General features: G+C 46.7%; 1 protein-coding gene across 5 annotated transcripts in view; it reads left to right on the top strand.

The window, feature by feature from the left end:
* The window catches only part of AOAH (acyloxyacyl hydrolase), a 117,597-nt gene that overhangs the window by 94,532 nt on the left and 6,111 nt on the right, over nt 1–16,954 (top strand). For all 5 annotated transcript variants that reach the window (XM_065587204.1, XM_065587203.1, XM_065587205.1 and 2 more), the window contains one exon: nt 11,626–11,702. In XM_065587204.1, coding sequence (XP_065443276.1) covers nt 11,626–11,702 — 77 coding nt within the window. The remainder of the gene's footprint in view (nt 1–11,625; nt 11,703–16,954) is intronic.

Raw genomic sequence — 16,954 nt, 5'->3', positions numbered from 1 at the left:
TGTAGAAATAGCATTTCTGTTTTTAAAATATCCTGATGTAATGCTTTATTAAAAACCTACACAATCATTTTTAACCAAAAAAAAAAAAAAACCCTCCATGGAGTTGGCTGCCGGGCCAGATGATTCTAATAAAAAAATATTGCTGTTTATACTGTGGTACACTAGATTTTCTAGGTTGGAGTTTATCATTGTCTCTGTACGCCTGAGATTGCACAGATGGCCATCATGAATTATAAAATATTATATTGCTTGACAGGCTTTTCATTGCATTCTCTGGGATGCACAACTCCTCAATAAAATTGTCTTTTTCAACCAGCTTTCGTCTCCTAAATAACACAGACTGTACTCTCCAAAGTAAAGTGTTTTCACAAGCTAATCTTACCACCTATGGTATTTTTATATGAGCACAGGGCCAGATTTTGAAAGAGTTCAGCATCTAATTTATTTTGGTGCTTAAATAGGAGCTGATCACTTTGGAAGATCTTGCCCTGATTGTAGGTGCTGAGCTCTTTTGAAAATATGGGTGGGATTTTCAAAAGTATCTAAGGCTCAGATCCTCAAAGGTATTTCGGCACCTAACTCCCATTGATTTTAAGCCCACCCGGGACCCTGAGTATGTGTTCGAGTGGCTAGCCTGTGCTCCCACGGCTTCACTGCTATTGTTGTTCAAGTTAGCTGGATCAAAACTAGCTCAGGAATTCTACAAACGCTGCTGTCACATCTCTGATTTCAGTGTAGACATACCATGATGCTTTCTCAGAGGATTCAGGACTGTGAGTCACCTTGTTACCCGTCGGCCCCATTGAGAAAGGGACTTGTTGGAGCTAAACTGTGTGTCAGCTCCCTCACACTCTGTGATGGGATCCCTGGGGTACAACCCAGATCTGGGGTACCGCATTGACTCCGTAACTATCCAGCCTGGGCTTTCTCTCACAATGCTTTGCTTGTGACAAGCAGCAAACCCCTCCAGGCACTGTTATCATTCAGTACAACAGCATGTGGAGCCCCACACCCAGATAGAATGCATGAATGCTCCCTGAGCCACCCACGAATCACACAGTGAAAGGCACCAGCAAATCTCCCAAGCCCCCAGCATTGTACTCCCAGAATAAACTATCTTGCCCTGGCCAGTGTACGTTTATTACCCAGTCTGCCTATCCCTCAATGTGAAGAGGACACACACTAGCTTTTGTAAACTGAGCTGAGATTTCCCAAGCACTTCAATCAAAACACACTGTTTTAGGTAAAATATTTATTAACTACAGAAAAATAGATTTTAAGTGATTATAAGTGGTAGTCACAAAAGGTCAGAGATAGTTACCAAAGAAAATAATAGGTAAGCGCACAATCTAAATCTTAAGCCTTAATAGACTAAGCAATATTTGGATCAAGCAATTTTCTCCCCCCACATGATGTAACAGTTCTTAACAAACAGGCTTCCCCTTTAAGCTTGGGAACAGTCTCCTCAGTTCAAGTCTTTGTCTTCCCAGTGTTCTTATTGCTTCCAGTGTAGGTGGGGGAGAGAAGGGCCAAAGCATGATGCCACTGTCCCCTATTTTATATCCTCAGTCCACATGCCTGGAAAACACTAGCCCAGACATGTCCTGGTGGGCTTTGCTGAGTCACAGTGTTGAGCAATCCCCCATTGTGTGATGTTCGTATAGCTCTCATACAGCATTGTAAATCCCTTGTTTACAACTTCCCTGTTGATTAATGGTCACTTAACAACCTCCTGGTAGTGGGTCACCACCCTTGTTGTTGCTGGGAACTAGCAGTAGCAACTCTCAAACTTGCAACATATTTCAGTAACAACCATAGAGCAAAAATCTCATAACTTCACTAACACACTAACTTTATGCATATTTGTACAGAACAATGCATTTCAGCAGATCATGAGTTTTCATATGTTATCTTACATGGCATGCTTTGTATGAAATGTATCATAATTATATGACAGGGATGAATAGGGGAGTTGCAGGGGGTTGCTTTGAGATACAGAATGCCACACGCTCCCTTCTGTTAGGCTTCCAGACATTCTCCTCAGACGGTCTGCCTGTCTTTACTCTGCCTTGCAGGTTAAGCTCAGGTGTACTCCAATCCCCAAACCTCCTTAAAAAGCATTCCCCTACATTCCTAGCCCCTGTCATTGGACACTCACAGAGACGACCAAGTCTGCTGTCTCAAAGAGACCGTGTATACACCAGCCTGTTAGCTCAGCTGAAGAATCTCCCATTAATATATTGCACTGAGATGAACTTATAGGAAAACCAAGAATAGGTTTATTTAAAAAAGAGCAGAGATTTAAGTGATGCTAAACAAAGGTAATAGAAACAGAAAATGGCTACAGATAAAACAAAAGTATAACATGCGTAAAACTTAACTGGCTACAATCCTTGTCGAAGGAAGTTTCTCACCTAAAGCCACCTCTCAACATCACCAGCCCACATGGCTGGGGATCCACCATTCATGGATACAAAAGGCACTGATCTCTTTGTTCCCTCAGTGATGGATAACCACAATGTCTTCTTTCCCCTCTTCTTATTGTCCAGTAATCCTTTGAAAAATATTCTTGTTTGTTAATTTGCTTCTCCTGTTAACTTTCAGATGCAAATGTAATTCCCATTGGCTTTGGCCTGCCCTGCGTCATTTACATTCCAGACTTAGGCAGACATGCAAATCAACACGCCTTTGTCTGGGACAAATTTGTTTACCAGCCCTGCTTGGTTACATGGTTTGAGCATGTTTTTAGAACATACATAATTTCCCGTACATACATCAAACAATGATTATGATGACCTGTATGTTTTCATTTGATACCTCACATAACATTCTGTATAGATATGGGGGCCTAATTAGCCTGGAGAGGACCAGGTTAAGGTCCCATGTGGGAACAGGCTGTCTGATCTGGGGATATAGCCATTCCAGACCCTTGAGGAACCAGCCAACCATAGTTTTGGTGAAGCGGTGCGTCCAGACACTCCCGGGTGGAAGGCTGAGACAGCAGTGAGGTGTACCTTTATGGAGGATGCTGCCAGGCCTTGCTGTTTCCAGTGCAGAAGGTACTCTAAGATGAGAGGTACAGGTGCCTGAAGAGGGGGTGTACAATGCTGGGCACACCAACAAGTAAGCCTTTTCCCCTTTGCCAGATATGTGGCCCTAGTGGAGGGCTTCCTGCTGCCAAGTAGGACCTCCCTTACCCCTGTTCCGAGCACAGAAGCTTCCTGGGGTTCAGCCATGAAGCTTCCAAGCCATGAGGTGGAGGGACCATAGGTCGGGGTGATGAAGATGACGATGGTCCTGAGTGATCAGTTTGGGGAGGAGTGATTGGGGCGTCCACTGACAGTTCCACGAGTGTGCTGTACTAGTGCTGTCGAGGCCACGCTGGTGCCACCAGAATTATCTCTGCCCCATCCCTGCGGACCTTGAGAAGCACCTTGTGCATGAGAGGGAATGGGAGAAAGGTGTAGAGCAGGTGGCCTCCCCAGGGTAGCAGGAATGCGTCCGTGAGTGAGCCTGGGCTGTGTTTCTGGAAGAAGCAGAACATTGGGCACTTCCTGTTGTTCTGGGTAGCGAACAGCTTGACCTGGGGAAACCCCCACCTTTGGAAGAGGAAGTGTATGACATCCGGCCGGATGGACCACTCGTGATTGCAGAAGGATCTGCTGAGGTGGTTGACTAGTTTGTTCTGCATTACTGGGAAATAGGACGCTACTGGAGTGGGCTATGCAGAACTACCACAGCAGGAGGGCTTCCCGACATAAGGGAGAGGACCAGGGCTCCACACTGCTTGTTGAGGACCAGGGCTCCACAATGCTTGTTGATGTAAAACATGGCAGTGGTGTTGTCCGTCAAAACTGCTATGCACTGACCTTGTAGTCGGACCTGAAAGGTCTGGCATGCTAGTCGTACTGCTCTGAGCTCCTTGATGCTGATATGGAGGGAGAGCTCATCCTGCAACCAAAGGCCCTGCGTTTGGAGGTCTCCCAAATGCGCACCCCATCCCAGAGCTGACGCGTCCATTACCAGGGACAAGGAGGGCTGAGGGCTGTTGAAGGGGACTCCTTCGCACGCTGCCCGAGGGTCAAGTCACCATTGGAGGGACTTGAGTACTTGCTCCGGCACCATGACCACTGAATTCAGGCTGTCGCATCCCCAGCATCCCCACCTGGAATAGCCCGAGCCTCAGTCTGGCATGCCGGGTCATGTACGTGCAGGTTGCCATGTGGCTGAGGAGACTCAGACATACCCTTGTTGTAGTGGTCGGGTACTGCCTGAGGCCTTGAATGATGTACATCTTGGCTTGGAATTGGGACTCCGGCAAAAGTGCTCTTGCCTGAACCGAGTCCAACACCGCCCCGATGAACTCTATTCTGTGGGTCGGTGATAAGGTTGACTTGTTCACATTGAGGAGGAGACCCAGTCTCTCGAAAGTGGATCTGACCAATTGAACTTGAGACTCCACCTTGGTTTTGGGGATTAGGAAGTATCGGGAATAGAATCCCTTGTCCCTGAGCTCCTGAGAAACCTCCTCCACCACTCCCATGGCGAGGAGCACACACACCTCCTGGATAAGGAGCTGCTCGTGAGAAGGGTTCCTGAAGAGGGACGGGGAAGGGGGGGAGGGAGGGGGGGAGCAGAATTGGAGAGAATATCCCACTTCTACCGTATGGAGAACCCAGCAGTTCGAAGTTATTTGGGACCAAGCACGGTTGAAGTGGGACAGATGATTTAAGAAAGATGGGGAAGGATCCGGAATTGAGGCTGGTGCACCTTCAAAAGGCCTACTTTGAACCTGACGATGGTTTAGTCAGGACTTGGCCCTGCCCAGGCGGGGGGTGGGAAGGCTTGCACCTGCCATTCCTGCCCCTTCTATAAAAGTCCTGCCTCGGCCAAGGAGGGTAGGAGCACTGCAATGTTGCTGAGGCTTGAAATGATTACGTTGGGTTGCTGGGGTGTGCATACCCAAGGATTTCATGATAGCCCTGTAGTCTTTTTGGGCTATGCAGCCTGGAGTCAGTCTGCTCTGCAAACAGACCTGCCCCATCATAAGGCAGGTCCTGCATGGTCTGCTGAACCTCAGGCGGGAGTCCCGGAGCCTGCAGCCGGGAGCTACGCCTCACGGCAATACCGGGACAAGGTGCACGCCGCTGAGTCCGCAGCATCCAGTGAGGCCTGTAATGAGGTCCGTGCCACCGCCTTGCCCTCCTCCACTATTGCGTCAAACTCCTTGCTGGACTCAGTTGGCACCAGCTCCTTAAACGTGAGCATCGAGTTCCAGGCGTTGAAGCTGTATCTACTCAAAATTGCCTGCTGGTTGGCAATCCTGAATTGTAACACCCCCTCCCTCCCCCCCGTGGAATACACTTTGCGCCCAAATAAATCCAGGCGCTTGGCATCCTTAGACTTAGGCACTAGGGGTCGTTGTCCCTGTCTCTCCTTCTTATTTACCGCAGCCACCACCAATGAGCAAGGCTGCGGGTGTGTGAAGAGGTATTCGTTTCCCTCAGAGGGGATGAAATACTTTCTCTCCACACCCTTCATGGTGAAAGGGATGGAGGCCAGAGTCTGCCAAATGGTCTTAGCATTGGCTTGTGTAATTTTGATGAGGGGTAGAGCCACCCTCGACGGACCTTCCAGGGCCAAGATGTCAACCATCGGGTCCTCTGACTCTACCACCTCCTCAGCCTGCAGGCCCCTATTTCACGCCACCCTGCGAAGGAGGTCCTGGTGGGCACAGCTGTCTATGGAGGGTGGTCCAGAGTTGGAGGTGCCCACAACCGCCTTGTCCAGGGAGGACGATGAGGAGGGTAATGGGAGAACAGGGTCCTCCTGGCCCTCTTGGTTCCCAGGGGCCTCCTGTCCCTCAATTTTGGGGCCAACCACACCTGTATCAGGCTTAGGAACTGGGGTTGGTTCCAGGGGAGGTAGTGCGATCGGTACCTCCTCAACACCCAGAGGGGTGGGGCAACTGGCTGATGCCTCCGGCACCCTTGGTTCAGATGTCGCCGAACAGGAACCTTTGGATTGGTGCCCTCGGCCTGGTGGTACGCCCACGAGATCCAAAATGGCCACTGCATTGGTCCCTGCCACTGCACAGGCTATGGCCCTGCCCCCACATCAGACCTTCCACAGCCCAACTGATGCCGGCCCCACTCTGAGTATCTAGACCTCATCTCCGAATTCAAAGACTGGGACCACGATGGCCAGGGTGGTGCCAAGTGGAGCTGGACTGGGGAGCAGTGGCACGAGGCTGGGAAGCAGTGCCATGACCTGGAGCGGTACTATAAGTGGGGTCTGTGTGCGGACATGGACCAGTGCTGGACGTGAGGATCAGTGTCACGATCGAGAGCACTGGCGCGACCTGGAGCAATGCTGTGGGTCCGAGCGGCACCGTGAGTCCGAGCAACGCCATGAGTCTGAGTGGCGCCAGGACTCTGCCAGCGGTGCTGAGGGACGAAGCCTCACCAGTTTGCCTCAAGACGGTGCCACACTTTGCGGTACTGGAGGCTTGGCACCAAGCGCTGGGGACCACAGCGCCATCATGACGATGAGGTCCCTCGCGGCCTCAAAAGTGTCTGGGGAGGATGGTAGTTCCACCTCCTCAATGACCTGGCTCAGGGAGTCCAATGCTATCGGTCTCGGTCCCCCTTGTGGGGCCGAAGTCAACGGTGCCAGCTCCAAAGTTTTCAGCACTGGGTGCTCCTCTCTGGGATGCGCCTCATTGGCCAGCTCCTCTGGGTTGGAGATCCACTCCTCCCCTTCTTCCGGTGCCACTTCTGCTCCTGGTAATGGGACCGGTGCCAGGTCGATCCTGCCGGTTTCGGTGCCGGGGAGCAGCAGTGCTGTGGGTCTCTCCCAGAGTCCTTCCGCGGTGCTGTTTCTACCACTGCTGCCAGGTCACTGTGCACCAATGAGCTCAGTGTCGGGTCTTGCCACGCCAATGTGGGTTGCGGTCTAAGTGCTGCCTCCATAAGGAGCTGCTTTAGGCGGAAGTCCTGCTCCTTTTTGGTCCTAGGGCGAAACCCTTTAAAAATCCTGCACTTGTCTGGTTGGTGAGCTTCCAGCAGACACTTTAAGCAAGCGTTGTGGGGGTTGCCCATTGGCATCAGCTTCTTGCAGGACTTGCAGGGTTTGAATCCTTGGGACTTAGGCATACCCCGAGTCCCCAAGGGGGAATGCGGTCGGGATGGAGGGGAAACCCCCCACTCCCAACAGCTATCTGCTGTAACAACAGAAAACCACTTAAACAGAATTTAACTAGACTAGAAATAACTGTAAACTACACTAAATTGAAAGGCGAGGGAAAAACGAGGAGAGCTTGCTAAGCAAGCAAGTCACTGCAGTTCCAACAACCATCACTGGCAATAAGAAGGAACTGAGGACGTGCCGGGTCGGCAGGGTCATATATTGAGCGCCATTGAGGCACCACTCCAGCAGGCTACAAAGCCGACCCAACAGGTGCTGCTAGGGAAAAAACTTTCCGACGACTGTGCACGTGGCACGCACACACCTAATTGGAATGGATATGAACAATCACTCGAAGAAGTTAAATTACTCCCTGTCTAATTTATTTGGTTTAATGAAAAGAAGGATTACAACAAAATGAACTGTACTTTATAATACTACATCCAATAAACTAGGTAAACAAAATCAGCCACAACACATACCAATTTTATCTTGGAAATACATTTTAGAAAGTAGGAGGACTTGTGGCACCTTAGAGACTAACAAATTTATTAGAGCATAAGCTTTCGTGGACTACAGCCCACTTCTTCGGATGCATATAGAATGGAACATATATTGAGGAGATATATATATACACACACATACAGAGAGCATAAACAGGTGGGAGTTGTCTTACCACCTCTGAGAGGCCAATTAATTAAGAGAAAAAAAACTTTTGAAGTGATAATCAAGCTAGCCCAGTCTGGGCTAGCTTGATTATCACTTCAAAAGTTTTTTCTCTCTTAATTAATTGGCCTCTCAGAGGTGGTAAGACAACTCCCACCTGTTTATGCTCTCTGTATGTGTGTGTATATATATATCTCCTCAATATATGTTCCATTCTATATGCATCCGAAGAAGTGGGCTGTAGTCCACGAAAGCTTATGCTCTAATAAATTTGTTAGTCTCTAAGGTGCCACAAGTCCTCCTGTTCTTCTTTTTGCGGATACAGATTAACACGGCTGCTACTCTGAAATTTTAGAAAGTGTTCTACACCCTATACGTGTACACAGTAATATTGGCTTCCACTTGGTAAAACTGTCGATTCCCGAGTTCCCTTAAGCAGCCTGCTTCATAACAGTGATGGGCACTGACCTACTTTTTACTTTCGCTGAAGTGGGTGCAAATCTCTCCTAGAATATCGAGACATTCAATATTTAACAATGGTTGTATTTTATAATTTAAAAATTGTGTTGAGAACAGTCTATAACTACGTAGATGGTAATGCCCAGCATTGCTTGCTCAGGGTGAAATTTGGGTGCTATTGGTTTTTCCATATTTTAATCCCCACAGTGCTACTTAAGTGGGCATGCAAGTTGAGATGTTAACTTTGGCTGAAGAATTTATTAGTTCATCTAATGCGGAGAACCATATAATTTTTTAAAATGTGCATATAAATTGGCTCTAGCTCTTAGAAAGGCAATAGGCACCCACAGACCAGATGTCTGCGTTCATCGAGCCTTTGGGCATACTCAGACAAGGCCTAGTCTATGACAGTTTTTAAAGTGAAATACATTGGACCAAATTCAGACCTGGTGTAATTGGGTTCAAACTGTCACTATTTCTTGATTAAGAACAGTATTAGGTCTATAAAGTAAAACAAACCGCACACACACACAAATCCTAACCTACTAAGTAGTGTGATTGGGCCAAATTCAGGCACAAAACTAGGTGGTTACCAAAATGAGTCACTGTGTTGTTGATGATAAAACAGTATTCAAGTATGTTAGTATTGTGACAATGTATGGGCATGTCTACACAGCAATCACAGGGTGTGGTTGCAGTGCACGTAGATAGACCCACACTAACTTTAATCAAACTAGCGCTGGCCCAGGAGCAGTGAAGCTGTGGCAGAGAGCACTTCCGCACAGGCTACACAACCCTGGGTAATGACTCATGTGGCTAACCTGTGCGGAAGTGCGTGATGCCACAGCTTCATTGCCCCATTACTCAAGCTAGCTAGATTAAGTCTAGCTCGAGTATATCTAGATAAGCTACAGTCACACCTGAGGACTGCCGTGTAGTCATACCATCAGTCCCATGCCACCAGTCTGAGCCATGAGGCAAGAACTGGGACTCAGGATCCACTTTTGGGTCAGAAGCCAGAGGTTTTGAAACAATGGGATGCCCCTCTGTGACCGCAGAGCCAGGATACCAGGGCACCTGTGGCTCAGGGGCTGTGCACGGGTTGTGAAATAGACAGACAGTGAAGTACAACTTCCAGACAGTATTGCCAGTATTGTGGCTTTTCTAGTAGGGGCGACTATCAGTCAGAAATTGGTCTATAGGCTTATTTAAAGTAGGAGTAGAAAAAAAAGGTGAAGTGAAAATTATTAAGGGCTGGATCATCCTGTCCTGTGGAGAGAGGCCAGACAAAATTGCCAGGAAACTCCGTGAGATGATGCTCACTGAGCTTCTCAGCTTCACAGGTCCTGGGAGTTTATGGAGGGAGCCCTGCAGGCCTGGACACATATTAACGGCATTTGTCTGTGATGCCTTTGGGGGGTGTGGCACCAACACTCCCCTGCACCATGCTAGTGCAATTCTATTTGCTCCATGAACTAATGGGCAAGGGCTCCCTGCATCCTCTCTCCCTGCTGTGCAACCTGGCAAGGGCAGGCAGAGTCTGCCAGTTAAACACTAGTGTAGCCTACAAATCTTGTGCCACAACCACTGGTCTGTGTGTGATACAGAGTGTGTGATACAGCCCTGTAGCACTGCCGGAGGAGGGGTGTGTGTGTAATGGTCCAACGAGTTACAAAGCAAAGTTATTGCTGCATCATTGGCTAGAGATGCTAAATGTAGCCATTAAATATATCCGAGCAGATCCTCAACTGGTGTAAAACAGCAGAGCTCCATGGAGATTAGTGGCACGGCACTGGTTTACACCAGTTGAGAACCTGTCCAATAGCTTCTGAAGCCCAATCTCTCCCCTACCCACTTTGATGTAAACCTAGATTAACTCACTTCCTTGCCCAGGAAAAGAATGAAACATGTTTCTGCTCAAACACTAACTTGAATCCCAAAATGATATGGTACCTTCAATCCAAAATTCGCACAGTATTACGCTTCCTAGGATTGGTCCATGCTTATGCCTCCCAAAGGCAATTTTTAAAATATCCTTAATGCATAAAAAAAGATACTAAACGGGCATACAGACCAAAAGGCATCATCCCTTTGCATCCTTGAATTATACCTCGCCTACTCTTTCTTGCCTATGTGATGACCTAAAATAATTGTAATAGCTCAGTGTTGTCTTACTTTAGATCAAGTGTCCTGGATTAAAGTATATAGAATTGAGGTATGTCTGAGTAATATTGTATTGCTGCTGCATCCCAGATCCCTTATGAAAATGCAGTGTGTATCTCATGAGTAAATTTGTTTAAATAATATAATTGCCTAATTTAAAAAGGCCTTTGAGCACCATGATTTTTTTTTTTTTGGTGTAATGTACAAGGAAGATCCAGAATGAATGGTGTGTTACAAATAAGCAATATTTTTTTAAAATCTATCTGTTTTGAATCACTTATTCTTTGTCTCTTTAAATCAATATTGTGGGTCTGATTCTACAGATAAATCAGAAAAAATCCAAATTGGGCCCCGGGTGCAACAGCAGTGATTCTAGGGCAGATTGTTTAGCCGAGCAGAAATGCTGTTTTCAAAAGGAGATGGAGGAAGAGAGCATGTTCTCTCATGATGGAATATGTGCATAACAACATTAAGAATTCTCAATCCATCATTATAAAATAAATTATTGAATTAGAAGCCGGCTAAGGCTGTTTCCACTGGTCCGATGCATGCTCGCCATTCAACCCTTTTCAAGAAAGCAAGCTTTTTATTCCTTCCATGACTCTGGGGCTTACTGAACAACATCATTTGCCTTGAATGCAATGCTTATATAATTCAGAAAGGTTATTTGTCAGAGTCGAAAAGGGCCACTCGCAAGAAAAGTAACTGAAAATGACATTCTGTTCCTGAAGACATCAACCCAACTGTCTACTGGTACAAGCTCTTTTTCCAAGCAGAAGTGTTTTATTTTTGGCTTTGCTGAAGATGCTACTGAAATGTAAAATGGGGAAGTATTATATCAGTGTTTAATATTTCATAGTGTCGCTCACTGCAGCAGCATTCTTAGTTGGAAGGCAAAGTTAATTGTTTTACAATCATTTATGTTCAAAGAACTTCCCTGTATAAATACATTGGATAAAAAAGTAAAGGCTTAAATACTACCCTACGGAAAGGGGATTGAATGCGGTATTGGCTCTGGCACTATTTCATAAATTAGCATAATCTTTATGCACAGCAGTTGTCTGCTAAAAATACTCTCTCTGATGTGGCATGAAGGGGATGTGATGTGTGTGTGTGTGTGTGTTTAATCCTTTGTGATTATGTGATTTACAGTTGTTGATGAGTGGCACAAACTAGGAGGAGAAAGCTGGCAGCTGATAGAACCGGCTGATGGATTCCATCCTAGTCAGGTAAAAAAAAAATGTGGGAAAAGAGGGGCAAAGTTGTTTAGGTTTTCAAAGACTCGTGCTTCAAACTTCCTGGACCCACAAGTTCAAATCTCAAGAGGGGCTGTCAGCCCTTCATCCTTCTAAGATGAGTACATTGCGTTCCCTTGTGTTTGGAGGACAGATTATAAACAGAGGTTGGTTCTGGTTGCGTCCTTGGCCAAAGTTTCTCTGCTTTCCCATGTAGTTCAGAGTGCCATGTGCCTGCATGGTGCCCTGTAGCCCCCAAAGAGTTCCATTTCAGTTGTACGGTGTTGTATGCTGTAGTTGGAAACCTTCACTGTCAATTTGCTGCTTTCCTTCACTTGTTCATCTGTATGTTGTTCATTGAGGCCCCGATCCTGCAAAGACTGGGTCTGTATACACAGCAGCTGGGAAGTGTAGAGCTAGCACACTAAAAATGTGTATGGCACCACAGGCAGAGGCTCAAATTAGCCACCTGAGTACAAACCCGCCTGAGCGCTGGGTATGTACTCAGGCACCTAGCCTGAGCCAATGCCCATGCTACCATGGCCACTGCTATTTTAGTGCACTGGCTCAAGCACAGCTCATGGGTGTATGTCTACCCGAGCTAGGAATTACACCTCCCAGCTACAGTGAAGACATACCCTTACATGTGTGCTTCACTACTACATGCTTAAAGTTAAGCACGTGCATGAGTTTTTGCAGGATCAGGCCCTAGTATATTAAGCTACTCAGTTAGGGCCAGTTTGCTCTCCACTGCCACATGGATGCACAATGTGAAGGGGGCACAAGAAGCCTTCCACCTCATTTCGTGTTTGACATCCAGGGAGCTGGCCACATGGAATTATCTTACTCCATATCCGTAAAATGCTCCGAGAGAATGTAGTTCGGTATTTTAAAAAAATGATTTATAGCAACTTTCTCTTTGCTGGTTTCTTGGCTTTCAAAAATCCACAAGAAGTAAAATACCAGCAAATATTTCCAGCGTTGCCCCCGAGTAGGGCTAGCTGCCACAGTGCGCAAATGCTTCTAGTGCTGCAGCTGCAACAGGCCATGGCAGATCTCCCAGCAGTCACTGCCTGGCATGAATATTAACTGTTAGCAGCCATCTCCTCTGGTGAGAGTGAATAGTTCTGAATTGCCACTTGTCAGTGGCAAGACTCCCGTTCTGTGCAGTGGCCTTAGGGTCCTGCCCTATATGGGGCCAAGTTCTGTGGTCTTTACTTAGTTTATATTTGATCCTTAACTCAGGCCAAATTCCTCTTGTCTCTATAGCAGGGGTGGGTAAACTTTTTGGCCTGAGGGCCACATCGGGGTTCCAAAACTGTATGGAGGGCCAGGTAGGGAAACCTATGCCTCCCCAAACAGCCTGGCCCCTGCCCCCTATCCGCCCCCTCCCACTTCCTGCCCCCCTCAGAACCTCTGACCCATCCAACCCCCCCCCCCCCAGCTCCTTGTCTCCTGACTGCCCTGACCCCTATCCACACCCCCACCCCCTGACTTCCCCCCGAGATCCCCTGCCCCTTATCGAACCCTCCCCCCCCCTACCCCCTTACCATGCTGCTCAGAGCACCAGGACCAGCAGCCATGCCGCCTAGCCAGAGCCAGCCACACCACTATGCGGTCTAGAGCACTGGGGAAGGCTGACGGCTCTCGCAGCCATGCTGCCTAGCAGGAGCTCTCAGCCCCGCCGCCTAGAGTGCTGGCAGCATGGCGAGCTGAGGCTGCGGGGGGAGGGGGGACAGCAGGGGAGAGTCCGGGGGCTAGGCTCCCCAGCCGGGAGCTCAAGGGCCAGACAGGAGGGTCCCACGGGCTGCAGTTTGCCCATCTCTGCTCTATAGGAATTTGCTTCAATAAGGACCAACTGCCAGATTTTTAGGTGCCTATTCCATGGCTTTGAATGGGCGTTAGGCACCTACTAGGAGTAATGCCTAGCTACCTTTTAAAAATCTGGCCCCAGGTGCAAACTGAGTGGCTCATGCTGGAGTTATTGCCTTAGTGCATTTTATCAGTTGTCACAGGACGGTTCAATTTCCCATGTTTTTAAAGCTTAGCGCATCTCAGATAGTGGAGCAAAAGGTTATATACTTGGCTATAATTACAAGACATTAAAATGCCCAGAACAGGTGAAAAGTTTATTGGGCTTCACATTAAAAATGGAATCAGCCTAGCAATCTTTGTGTCATTTAGTTTTGTGCTGAAACTCTCATATAGGTGAGGTGTGCAAGACAGCAGTAAAAACAGTGGCTGCTATTAATCATCACATACTAAAGTTTAGTGATGGATTTACGGGTTTAGAAACATTTGCACTCCTTCTTGTATTAGAAACACATGCCCTTGAACCATAGGCAGATCAGCTATTGGAATGTCTGACCTATCCTCCAGACTGGTTGTAGCAGCATATTCAATTCTGGTCACTGCCTGAAGGTTATTTTCCATGGCAGTGTTTCTGGGTCAGATAAAGTTGACTGGACACTATGGCAAAGCCACTGTTAGGAGTATTGCTTTCAAGGGCATTACTGCCTACTGTGATGGCCTTCAGTATGGTGGCCCTGGTTAACCAGAGAATATATGTGAGGTACCCTACAGGGGGTGGGGGATTTGAACACCAGTCCAGCCCTAGTTGTAATACAGCACAATATTATCAAATGTTGCTGTTGGCCATGCAGTGAGGGCTGTGAGAGTGTTAAAGTCGTATTAGATATCACAGGCCTCATCTATTTTTCATAACCGTAATAGACAGCTGAGGCAATAGACAAGCATCTCTCTTTCCAAGTTAAAACAGACTCCTGCTAGAAGTGAGTCTCCTTTGCAGCAGACATTCTTGTTTGGCTAACAATACAAATAGCTAGTCACATAAAAGTACCATCTCAGAGCCAGGGCTGGCTCCAGGGTTTTGGCCGCCCCAAGCAGCCAAAACCAAAAAAAAAAAAAAAAAAGCCGCGATCGCGATCTGCGGCAGCAATTCGGCGGGAGGTCCTTCACTCCGAGCCGGAGTGAGGGACCGTCCGCCGAATTGCCGCCGAATACCTGGACCTGCCGCCCCTCTCCGGAGCGGCCGCCCCAAGCACCTGCTTGAGAAGCTGGTGCCTGGAGCCGGCCCTGCTGAGAGCCTAGTAGTGGAGAAAGCTTGGAATGGGCTCATTTTTCACTGAGAAGTGGGCTCACTTTTCACTGCAGGACTTTTTGAATGAAACATTTGCAAATCTTGGTGAACTATTTGAGGTTAATAGGCCTGTTGTTTTTTAGTTGGCAACAGCATTGAAATAACAAATTACAGTCCAAATCTTTGGATCTGATTGACCTGTGCAAAGAGCAGAACCTGGGGCTTCGGGGCAGAGCAAAGGTGGTATTACATCACCTTTATGCCTTCTTATCCTGAGGTGTTTGTCTAACCTGCTCTTAAAAATTCCAATGATGGAGATTCCACAACCTCCCTAGGCAACTTATTCCAGTGCTTAACCACCCTGACAGTTAGGAAGTTTTTCCTAATGTCCACCCTAAACCTCCCTTGCTGCAATTTAAACCCATTGCTTCTTGTCCTATCCTCAAAGGTTAAGAAAAACATTTTTTCTTCCTCCTCCTTGTAACAACCTTTTACATACTTGAAAACTGTTATGTCCCCTCTCAGTCTTCTCTTTTCCAGACTAAACAAACCCCATTTTTTAAATCTTCCCTCATAGGTCATGTTTTCTAGACCTTTAATCATTTTTGTTGCTCTTCTCTGGACTCTCTCCAACTTGTCCACATCCTATACTCCAGTTGAGGCCTAATCAGAGCAGAGTAGAGCGGAAGAATTACTTCTTGTGTTTTGATTACAACACGCCTGCTAATACATCCCAGAATGATGTTCGCTTTTTTTGCAACAGTGTTACACTATTGACTCATATTTAGCTTGTGGTCCACAGATCCCTTTCCACAGTACTCCTTCCTAGGCAGTCATTTCCCATTTTGTATGAGTGCAACTGACTGTTCCTTCCTAAGTAGAGTACTTTGCATTTTTCCTTATTGAATTTCATCCTATGTACTTCAGACCATTTCTCCAGTTTGTCCAGATCATGTTGAATTTTAATTCTATCCTCCAAAACACTTGCAACCCCTCCTAGCTTGATATCGTCCGTAAACAAGTGTACTCTCTATGCCATTATCTAAATTACTGATGAAGATATTGAACAGAAACAGAACCAGACCCAGAACTGATCCCTGCAGGACTCCACTCATTATGCTCTTCCAGCATGACTGTGAACCGATGCGAACTACTCTCTGGGAATGGTTTTCCAACCAGTTTTGCACTCACCTTATAGTAGCTCCATCTAGGTTGCATTTCCCTAGTTTGTTTATAAGAAGGTCATGCTATACTAAAGTTAAGATAGACCACGTCTACCACTTCCCCCCATGCACAAGGCTTGTTATCCTGTCAAAGCTATCAGGTTGGCTTGACACGATTTGTTTTTGACAAATCCATGCTGACTGTTACTTATCACTTTATTATCTTCTAGATGTTTGCAAATTGATTGTTTAATTATTTGCACCTTTATCTTTCTGGTACAGCAGTTAAGCTGAGTGGTCTGTAATTTCCTGGGTTGTCCTTATTTCCCTTTTTATAGCTGGGCACTATATTTGCCCTTTTCCAGTCTTCTGGAATCTCGCCTGTCTTCCATGACTTCTCAAAGATAATCGCTAATAGCTCAGATATTTCCTCAGTCAGCTCCTTGAGTATTCCAGGATGCATTTAATCAGGCCCTGGTGACTTGAAAACATCTAATTTGTCCAAGTAACTTTTAACTTGTTCTTTCCCTATTTTAGCATCTTCCGATCCTACCTCATTTTCACTGGCATTCACTACATTAGACGTCCAATCACCCCCAACCTTCTTGGTGAAAACTGAAACAAAGAAATCATTAAGCCCCTCTGCCATTTCAACATTTTCTGTTATTAACTCCCCCCCCCGTCATTGAGTAACAGGCTTACCCTGTCCTTGGTCTTCCTCTTACATCTAATGTATTTGTAGAATGTTTTCTTGTTATCCTTTATGTCTCTAGCTAGTTTGAGCTCTTTTTGTCCCTACATACTTGTGTTATTTGTTTATATTCATCCTTTGTAATTTGACCTAGTTCCCACTTTTTGTAGGACTCTGTTTTGATTTTTAGATCACTGAAGATCCCATGGTTAAGGTGCCTATAGCCAAAATTTAAATAATTAAACCCCAACTCAGCTGTGGCCCAATCTTGTAGGTGTCTAAATCCCCTAGG

This window comes from Chrysemys picta, chromosome 2, assembly GCF_011386835.1.
Source record: "Chrysemys picta bellii isolate R12L10 chromosome 2, ASM1138683v2, whole genome shotgun sequence".
Lineage (NCBI taxonomy): Eukaryota > Metazoa > Chordata > Testudines > Emydidae > Chrysemys > Chrysemys picta.
This window is presented reverse-complemented; position numbering and strand designations above follow the sequence as displayed.